The 10,646-nt window shown below is 49.1% G+C and overlaps 1 protein-coding gene across 1 annotated transcript in view; it reads right to left on the reverse strand.

Annotated features, from left to right (window-relative positions):
* The window catches only part of LOC306935607 (BCL-6 corepressor-like), a gene marked incomplete at its 5' end in the record, with an annotated part of 8,863 nt that extends 7,037 nt beyond the window's left edge, over nt 1–1,826 (reverse strand). The window contains one exon of the mRNA XM_079518704.1: nt 1,789–1,826. Coding sequence (XP_079374830.1) covers nt 1,789–1,826 — 38 coding nt within the window. The remainder of the gene's footprint in view (nt 1–1,788) is intronic.
* Nucleotides 1,827–10,646: the final 8,820 nt, after the last annotated feature.

Consider the following 10,646-nt stretch of genomic DNA (forward strand, 5'->3'; position numbering starts at 1 on the left):
AGGTGTTCTCAACCTGGGGGGGGGGGGGGGGGTCGCCAAATTATTATTATTATTTTCTGGGAGGGGGGTCCCCAGATTAAAAAATAAAAAACTGAATGGCTGGAAAATGGGGGTGGGGAGGGGGGCGGGTCGGGGGTAGCGAGACATGGCCAAAGCCTTTCCGGGGCTCCCCCCAGCCAAGAGCGTTGACAATCTAAGCCTATAGTATTTTCCTTCCTTCACCGAGCAACCTGAAGAGCATGCTAAAGTTGCGTAATAATCCACTCAGTCGTTCACTTGCATAATGTCATTTAACTCTCACTGCCTTTCACTCGTCCGCTCTCGCACACAACTTGAGATGACAGCTGTCGCTACAGGTTCGCGGGGGGGGGGGGTGGGGGGGTGGTGGTGCGGGGATGGTGGGCGTTCGCGTTCACGCCGAAACTTGTCACCCCCAAAAGTGTGACCGCTTCAGAAATGCTGTCACGCACCTGTGGAGCACTGGGCTGCACGCACAACCCGGCGACATCCGGAACTCATTTACAATTTAGGCATTTAGCAGACGCTCTTAATCCAAAGCGACTTACATTAAGCAAGAACAAAAACATGGCGATACATCATATACATTTAAAGACTAGTTATCATGAAACATACGTAAGCTACGATCATAACAGTGGAATATATCTATATAATAAAACTCTGCATATAAATGGTAAATGGTGCATTTATATAGCACCTTTATCCAAGGCGCTTTACATACAGTAGATCAGGGTTCCCCAATAGGCGGCCCGCGGGCCATTTGCGGCCCGCGGAGCGCCCCCTGGCGGCCCGCGGAAGAATGGCAGATATAAATGGCATTAAATGGGGGTCAGTAGCCTATGCATGTCAAACTGGGCATCCTTTTAAAATGGGGTCCTGCCCTGAAAATTCATTTTCAGGGCAAGACCTCGACCTCACGCGTGCGGACTCGGCCCCCAGCCTGGTACCCTAGTCAAAATATGGCCCTCGAGGAAAATTAATTGGGGAACCCTGCAGTAGATTGTGCATTACATTCACACACACATTCATACACCGATGGCGGCGGAAACCATGCAAGGCACCAACCAGCAAATCAGGAGCAATTAGGACACTTCGACACTAACTCAAGGACACTTCGACACTAACTCTGGTTACATACTGTAAGTTGAGCATTTGCATTTGCCTGTAAGGTTGTTGGGCTAGGGCGAGTGCTACAGCAAGTGCTATGGGCCAAGATGGAGTCTAAAGAGGTGGGTTTTCAGACTGCGGCGGAAGATTGGGAGTGAGTCTGCAGTTCTGATTGTAATGGGAAGCGCATTTCACAGTTTTGGAGCCAGAAGGGAGAAGAGTTTAGGATGTGTGGAGCGTTTGTAGGGTTCGATCAGACGTGCAAGATAGGTGGGTGTCATGCCTTTGGTTGCTTTGAATGCCAGCATCAGCGTTTTGTATTCTGTGCGGGCAGAGACCGGGAGCCAATGGAGGGAGCGGAGAAGCCGGGGAGACATGTGAGAATTTTGGCTGGTTGAAGACCAAGCGAGCTGCGGCATTTTGGATCAATTGGAGAGGCTTAAGTGCACACTGGCGGTAGGCCAGTAAGGAGGGAGTTACAATAGTCAAGTTTTGACATGACTGATGTCTCTATAAGGAGCTGGGCTGACTCCTGGGTGAGGAAGGGTCTAATTCGTCGAATGTTATAGAGTGTAAACTATACAGGATCGAGTGACAGCTCCAGCATTTGAATGAATAAAACTCTGTTTTAACCAATGTGATATTGTAGAGTAGAGTACATACGTCTGCAGTGGTTGGAGGTGGTCTCCCTGCTCTTCCATTGCGACATTTAAGCCGTGGTGTCAGGTAGGACATCTACTGGCGGACAAGGAGTACTGCGGCTGCCTGAAGCTTATAAGAGCAATAGAGCGTCGCAGTCCCGCCCCCTACCAGGGCCCAGGAAATTATTCTCCGTTCATTTTCCTCATAGACATTTCAAAAAGTATTTATTAAAAGTTTTTATTAAGCATTTTTCATTTTCATTACAAATCCCCCATCGCCCCCACCCTCCCCAAGGTTCCAAGTCGTGACAAATCATGACAACAAACACATTTTTTTGGGCCGAACAAATAATTAGAAAGAAGAAAAAAACGGCAGGTTACAACACCTTTTTTTTTGTTGTTTTTCTTCTTTGTAATTATTTGTTTGGTCCAAAATATTGTGTTTGTTGTCATGAGTTGTCACGACTCGAGTAACCGTCTTTAAATAAATACTTTTTAAAATGTATTGGGAATCATTTCCTGGGCCTGGCGTTGTCATGAAAGAGGGCGGGACTGCAATGCTCTATATCTCCCCCCACACGCAGGACAGGTTTGAAAAAGGCTTTTGCTGAATATTTGAGAATATTACACGTTTCATGCATGTCTGACAAGAGAGGGGTGCACGGCAAGCGCCGCGTACCACAGGGAAACGACGGTTGTGCTGGCGATTTATACTGAGCCGTCAGCGGTTTCATCACCCCCATAGCCTACACATATATTAACACATTGAGTGCCATCTGGTGGACAAAAGAGGTGGTGCTTGGGTGTTTTCTGGCTATCCCACTATGACTCGCGTCCGGTTTTGGCTTCCATCTTGAATGCTAAAGTATTAGCTAAAATAAGGCCAATCCTTGCTCTAGAAAACGCCAATGTTCCCATCACGCTCACCGGAGAATCAGAAAAGACCTCCGAACATTGCTGATCTGGTCAACTACACTACACTACAGTCTTCTATGCTTATTTTGCGGATTTCTCTGGCACTAGCGCCACGCTCCGGCCTGAAGGGCAGTTGAAAGGTCAGTGAAAACATCGGCAGGGAACGGGAGTTATTTTGATTAATTTATAATGCAGTCAACATGTTAATATGGTCAGTCATCTATTATGTCACCTGTCTATGACATAATTATGACATTAATGACCTCAATCAGAGCCCAATTGACTTCCATTATAAAATTAGCGGTGGTACTGCTGTGGCCTACTGGCGGTAACATGTGTTCCAGTGCTTTGTCAGATCATCTCCGGACACACAAGCAGACACACACACACAGACTGACCCTTGTATAGATGGCTAGAATCCAGCAACCGAAGAAAAAAGAAAAACACGATTCCAGCCACACTGAAGACAAAAAAAACACGATTCCAGCCTTGCCTGCTGTCGCTATTACAGAGACGTCGATTCGGCTCCGACTACCTTTGCTGCCAGTTCAATGGCTGAACAACAATCCCCCGCCATTCCGTGCACATACCTTTCATTCAGAACAGAACAGCGGGGCGGAATAACGGTGCAACATCGCTGCCTTGAACAGGCTGTGAAAAAGAGGCTAGAGAGACAGAACGAAACAGAGTCTGTGTGTGTGTGTGTGTGTGTGTGTAGTGTGTGTGTGTGTGTGTGTGTGAGAGAGCGAGAGTGTGCGAGAGAGAGGGAAAATATGGGCCCAAATGGAGAAACTAATACGTATTCTCTTTGTGTCTCTCTCTGTCTGCCCTCTCCCTGTCCTTTGTCTCTCCTCTCTCTTTCTAGTTTCTTCCTCTCTCACCCTCTCTCTCACCCTCTCTCTCACCCCCCCCCCACACACACACACACACACACACACACACACACACACACACACACACACACACACACACACACACACACACACACACACACACACACACACACACACACACACACACACACACACACACACACACACACACACACACACACCTCCCAGCACAAATGCCAATAAATTAAGAAAAGACAATCATAATCCAAAAGGAATATTAATATATTATCGAGTTAATGTGTGACAAGTAAAAGTGTTTGTGAGTGTGTGTGTGTGTGTGTGTGTGTGTGTGGGGGTGTGTGTGTGTGTGTGTGTTTGTGTGTGAGTGTGTGTGTGGGGGTGAGGGCAGTGGCTTGTTCCAATTAAAACGGGATCCAATACTTTCAATAAGGCTAAAATGATGAATCCAATATTTTGTGGACAGACAGACAGACAGACAGGCTGGATGGATGGATGGATGGATGGATGGAGCAGCGCGGCCCCCACGTCGAAAGGAGAGCCCGGCGGTGGAGAGCTTTTACAAGCCGTTATCTAATTCCCGGGAGAGGAGGACTCTGGCGTCCGGAAGAGGAGAGAAGCGGGGCCCCGAATCGATTTTTTCTGTGCAGTGTGTGGTTTTTCCCCCCCTAGGGCTAGAGGACGCAATAGCCGAGCCAGCGCATTTTCCCTCCCTCTCTCTCTCTCTCTCGTTCCCCTTCTCTCTTGCTCTCTCTCTCTCGCTCTCTCTCACACACACACACACACACACACACACGGTGCCAGGAGGCAACCCGTGAGCTCCAATCCCCCCCCCCCCCACACACACACACACACACACACACACACACACACACACACACACACGCTGGAAATTAATTACTCACCAGAAAGACCCTGAGGCGTGCAAGCTTTAACGCAGGCGTTTTAAACAATTCAAATGAAAATCACGAGAGCCCCCCCGGTAGCATTTTATCTTTTGTGCGTGTGTAACTGAGCATGTGCGTGCGTGCCTCGTGTGTGTGTGTGTGTGTGTGTGTGTGTGTGTGTGTGGACGCGCAGCGGTGCGTGCTTGTTAAGTATTCAAATATAAGAATAGACCACGCAACCTCGCAGCTTTCACACATCGGGGCCGTGTGCGCATTCTGCAACACGAACATCTCTGTGAGTCCCCGTTTCCGTATGAGAGGCTATGAAAAAACAAAAAACAAAAAATAACGAGGAGGAGGAGGAGGGGAGGCCACCATCCCATTAGTACAGAGCGGTGGTTTTAAACCCTTTTCATGTCGAGACCCATTATTTATAAGCCACTTGAGCCACGGTCGGACCACCATTTGATGAGATTTAGCCTCTCAGAACCAAAAACTAAAGAATATTTTGTTATCGTTGGACAAGATTTTTGTCCACAATTGGCATGCTGTATTGATGTTGGTAATCATTAGAGAGAGATAACAGGCAAACGATCAAAAATAACAATTATTCCACATTCTCTAATTGTGTAGACTTCTTGTAGATTAAGTAATGCAGCTGTTTAACAATAATTTTACTCTTGCGTGAAATGAAACATTTCACGCTCTCAAGAGTTAAAGATCTATATTTTAAGGGTCCATTTGGTTACACATTAGCTGGGCGGGGACCACCTGGAACCTCCTCAAGGACCACCGGTGGTCCACCGGACCACTGGTTGAAAGACCCACTGATTTAGAGTGTTGTGAATTTGCAACCCCAGGAGCACGCACGCACATCGGCAGAGCCTTTTGTCCTCGCACGGGGGGGGGGGGGGGAAAGACCAGGGAGCTGTCACTGGGAGAGAAAGGGCAGACATAGCCAGATTTATACTTCGTCGTACGAAGGGGTTGCGCTGCTGAATATAGCCGATCTACAAGCTCACAATGTCCGCTGCCCGTGAGACGTTGTGAGCTTGTTGATCGGCTGCTGAGGCACGCGAAACCGCTATGCGATGGAGCATACATCGGTGAAATATAGGCTACGTGTGTGAGAGTGTGCGTGTTTGTGAGTGTGTGCGTGCGTGTGTGTGTGTGGTGGGGCGGTAGGGGAAGAGACAGAAAAACAATCAGTATAAATTGGGAATCTTGCAGGAGCAGTCCTTAAACGGTTCCACGCAAGAAAAAAAATCAATCTCAAAAGAATTTGGAGCCAAATAATCTCAAATAAAATTCGGTGAGCATGAGACAGGCAATTGCAGAATTTCAGAGAGAGAGAGAGACAGAGAGTGAGTGAGTGAGCGAGCGAGCGAGCGAGCAAGCGTGAGAGAGAGAGTGAGCGAGCGAGCGAGGGGGAAACGAGCGGATGTGGAGAGAGACGAAATGAGGAGGGGAAGGGCAATGAGAGGGAGGGGGATGGGAGGGGGGGGGAGTGCGGCTAAAGAGACTCGTGTTTTTAATCAGGGTCCTCCTGTGTCAGAGGCCCCCGGTGCTCCTTGGGAGGCAGAGGGGAATGAGACCGTAATTATGTGCGCCGGGCGCGGCGGCGCACCGTTAATGACGCGCGTTAGATTACAGGCGGTTATCGACAGCGCAACTCCCCCCTCCCCCCTTTTCACACACACACACACACACAGACATGCACGCACACACACGGCACACGCACACACTCCCAATGCACACATAAATAAATACACCAGCGCGAGCGAACACACGCACACGCACATGCACACACACACGGCTCACAGGCATCTCAGCCAATAAATATTACCCCCCCCGCGCACACTGCGAGAGAGGGAGCCCTACCGAAGGTAATAGCATCTGGTCGCTCCGGAGAAATTGGAAGGTGCTATTACAAAGGGCTGGAAGCTTCACATGTCAAAAGCACAGCTCGGTGTGGGCTAGTTGCTATAGAGACCGTCCTGTAAACTGGGACCGCCGCGAGTTCGATCCCCGGGAAACAAACAACCTGGCGAAGGTCTATATCGACACTAGCCCATGCGATGCATCCCTGCAGCGTTTTGTCCTTGGGCTGAGATGCTAAACCCCTAATACGTGATCACTCTTGTTAAGTCCGTGTCGACATGAAGGTCAGCTACACGCTTGAAATTCAAAATGCGGCTGAAGTCACGGGATAACTCGTGGCAGTAAAAAAAAAAACCCTTAGTGTCCATTTAACCCTCACGGAAACCTCACGGGTCCATTTGGTTCCGTGTGTGTGTGAACACTCTCCGGGGCTTGAAATAATAGTGGGGTTTTCATAGTGCGTGTGGAAGCTGAGCTCGCCTTGAGCACAGAGACTCTCGTCTCCCATCCACAGCATAGACGTGTGTGCATATAATAGGCCTACATAGTGAATACAACGAACGCGTTCGTCGTTACCAACGTACACGGGCTGAAGCGCTGAACACATCGTGAGAGCATGCACACAGCCTCGCACGCACGCACACACGCACGCACACACACACACGCACACAGGAAGAAGCCCACGACGTCCCCATTGTGACTCAAGGCAAAGCCTATGTTGATCGGTAAACAAACACCCGTGGCAGATAACGAACAAGCAGCGCGCTGTTTGCTCAGCCAACTCTGTCGCTATACCCGACGGGCTTCAACTTGTAGGTCGGTCGGTCTGTCTGTGTATGTGCCATGCGTGCGTGTGTGTGTGTGTCTGTCTGTGTATGTGCCATGTGTGTGTGTGTGTGTGTGTATGTGTGCACGCGCTCACGTGGTCGGTGGGTGTGTGCATGCGTGCAAGCTGCTCTTAACCCTGGCATTCGTTCATATGTCCTCTCTCTGACCTGTAAGAGCAGATGATCTAAGACCTTTTGGCTTGCGTGCCGATGTGTGTGCATGCTGTGCAAATTGGCGTGTGCGTGCGTGCATGTGTGTGTGTGTGTGTGTGTGTGTGTGTGTGTGTGTGTGTGCGTGAGTGTGAGAGAGAGAGAATTCACGCATGGCCGTGGACAAACCCCTGAAGACCCACACAGTGTGCCACGGCACTGTGACTGACGTCTCCGATAACCGCTAACACTGGCTATGTACGTCAGCACTCTAGGCAGATACGGAGAGAGAGAGAGAGAGACAGAGAGAGAGAGAGGGAGGGGGGCAGGGGTGTTGGGGGCAGAGAGAGGGGGAGGGAGGAAGCCAGAGAGAGAAAGAGAGAGAGCTGAAGCAAGGCTGACTCAGAGAGAAAAATGGATCAAGAAAGGCACATACAGGGAAGAGAACGTATAGAGTGAGAAACAAGAGATGTGTATGCGCTTGCGATTGTGTGCGCGTGTGTGTGCGCGCGTGCGTGCGTGTGTGTAATACTGTAATACAAAAGCGTGTGAGGAATGGAAGGAGGGGGGGTATGGAAGGAGGGGGGGTATGCGGAGAAAGCGAATGAAATCACCAAAGCCAGTGGTCTTCAGACTCCCAGCAGGAATTGCTTTCCCTAGTTTACACCTGCTGGCACACACACATACACACACACACACACACACACACACACACACACAGGCAGGCGAGCGAGAGGGAGCGAGAGAGGGACAGGGAGAAAGGGACATGCATGTACAGTCCCACGCGTACAATGACACAAAGACACACGCACACACACATGAGGGTGTGTGTGTGCAGTACATGCGCACAGTGAGGATGGCTGGCTGGCTTGGCAACTGCAATCGCCGGGCTGTGTTGTTTTAAAGCATCGCAGCGCGCGCATAAACACTCATAAATATTCATGTCCATGAACCTGGCCTGCTGCTTTATTCATGCTGTGCGTGTGTGCGTGTGTGTGTGCGCACGCGTGTGTGCGAGAGAAAGAACAGAGCAGGGATAGGGAGGGAGGGCAGAGCGAGAGATGGAAAGTGGGAGAAGGACGGAGAAGTGGAGAGAGGAGAGAGGAGAGAGATGAGAGATGAGACTGGGAGTGTGATGAAAACCACTGTTGATTTATTTACGCACTGTGTTACACAGAGCAATTAGCACGCGAGGAGGCAAAGGACGACGCAGCGTGCACGCACGCACGCACACGCACACGCACACACACACACACACACACACACACACAGGCTCTCAGACTCCGTAAATAGTCAAACACACACCAGTTTGCACACTGCACTCACACTCATGCAACACAATTCAAACACAGACTGTATAGACAGATACACATATGCACACATGCACAGTGTTTAGAAACATGATCACTATTATTACAAAATAAAAATTTACTATTTATGAACCGCTTATCAAAACAAGGTTACGAAGTGCTTTACATAAATCTCGAATACAATCAGCAGCAGAATATTAATTACAATTTAGGCATTTAGGAGGACGCTCTTAATCCAGAGCGATTTACATTATACACTATAAAATGCTACTATTCAACATTGTAAGTTGGGAGGTTGGGAAGACGGCGGTTTGGCCAGCCTCTTCAGGCACTAGGTTGTTCCACAGCCAGAGGGCCGTGACAGCAAAGCCACTCTGTCTTTGTTTGCCTACATTCATAATCCAGTTTAGTGGCTTTCCCCTTTATTTTATATTTTTTTTATAGAGGGACAGCCAGTATAGGCTGACAGGAAATGGGGGAGAGAGATGGGGGCGTGACATGCAATAAAGGCCGTCGGGATCGGGAGTCGAACCCACGGCACACTGCCAGACTTGGACTACCGGCCAAGGTGCCTGGACCGCTGAGCCACGGCCCAAGGCCACACACTTTACCACCGCTGAAGTGCCCTTGAACAAGGCATTGAACCACTACGATGAAATGTTCTATGAGCAGGGCCTGGCTGGAAACAAGTTCTTGAGCTTAGCCCAGATACCCTGGGTAAATATAGTAATCATTTAATTTCATACTTACAGATTTAGGTGATATGGTGACCACCGAAGCGGTGGTTAGTAAAAAAAACAAAGAGATATGTTTGGGTGAGTCGCTTACCACCGCGGCACAACGTCACGTTGTAGTTTTCGGTGGTCACCTTATCAGCTAAAAGTGGAGTATGAACAGGCCTCCAGGAACAACCAGCTGGTTCCCTCCTGCCTGACGACTGCAGGCTGCACACCTGTCACAACGGGTGCTTAATAAGACATGTAAATATAAGGGGCCAGGCCACAGAGTTCAATGTGATCAATCAAAGCTTTAAATCAATTATAGTTTTTAGTTTTGCAGCCAGGTTCCTGTTGAGATGATAAACACATTTCTTTATTTCTTTATTTTTCTCTCATTGTTTATGCTGGGATCAAATGAAACGCATGTGGTTTTGGGACTTCGTTGGCTAAAAGACCAAGTGATGACTGACTTTGAGAATGTGTAAGGAATCTCGGTCAGTGATGAGAATGATGACGTTTTGTCAGTTCAACTGATGTCAACAGATGTCAAATGATTTGACATCCAGACTTTATATCTGCTCGACGCCGTCGACGGTTAAACTAAAATCGGGACATTTTTTTGGGGTTTGCTGTTAGGCTTCACTTGAACATAATACTTGTGTATCGTCTAGATAAGAATGGAAGGAGATCTTTGACTACGTATAATGTTGCCAAGGGACGCACATATAAGGAAGAAAGGATTGGACCTCAAATAAAACCTTGGGGCACTCCACAAGTTGGGAGGAAGGGAAAACATGGACACCAAATGATCACAAAATACATACAATTTGCACATGCTCTCATGCTCTCTATCTCTCTCTCTCTCTCAGAAACAAACTCATGAATATACACATGTGCTCTCTTTCTACACACAGATCAACAACTTAAAGGGTTACTCCAGTTCAGCGTGCAGTAATGACATCAGCCACTTAGGGGCAGCATCTACATAACCTTAACCCTTAGCCGGGCCCCAGCCCCGCTGGCCTGGCCCTACCCTGCACTGGCCCCATGTGCAGCCCTCAGACACACAGCAGCAGGGAGAGGAGAGGAGTTCCCTAGTCCCTACACTATACCCTGAACTGGGCCCCATGCAGCCCTCAGAAACACAGCAGGGAAAGAGAGAGGAGTTCCCTACACTACCCTGCACTGGCCCCCATGCAGCCCTCAGAAACACAGCAGGGAAAGAGAGAGGAGTTCCCTACACTACCCTGCACTGGCCCCCATGCAGCCCTCAGAAACACAGCAGGGAAAGAGAGAGGAGTTCCCTACACTACCCTGCACTGGCCCCCATGCAGCCCTCA

This window comes from Electrona antarctica (assembly GCF_951216825.1).
Source record: "Electrona antarctica genome assembly, chromosome: 13".
NCBI lineage: Eukaryota > Metazoa > Chordata > Actinopteri > Myctophiformes > Myctophidae > Electrona > Electrona antarctica.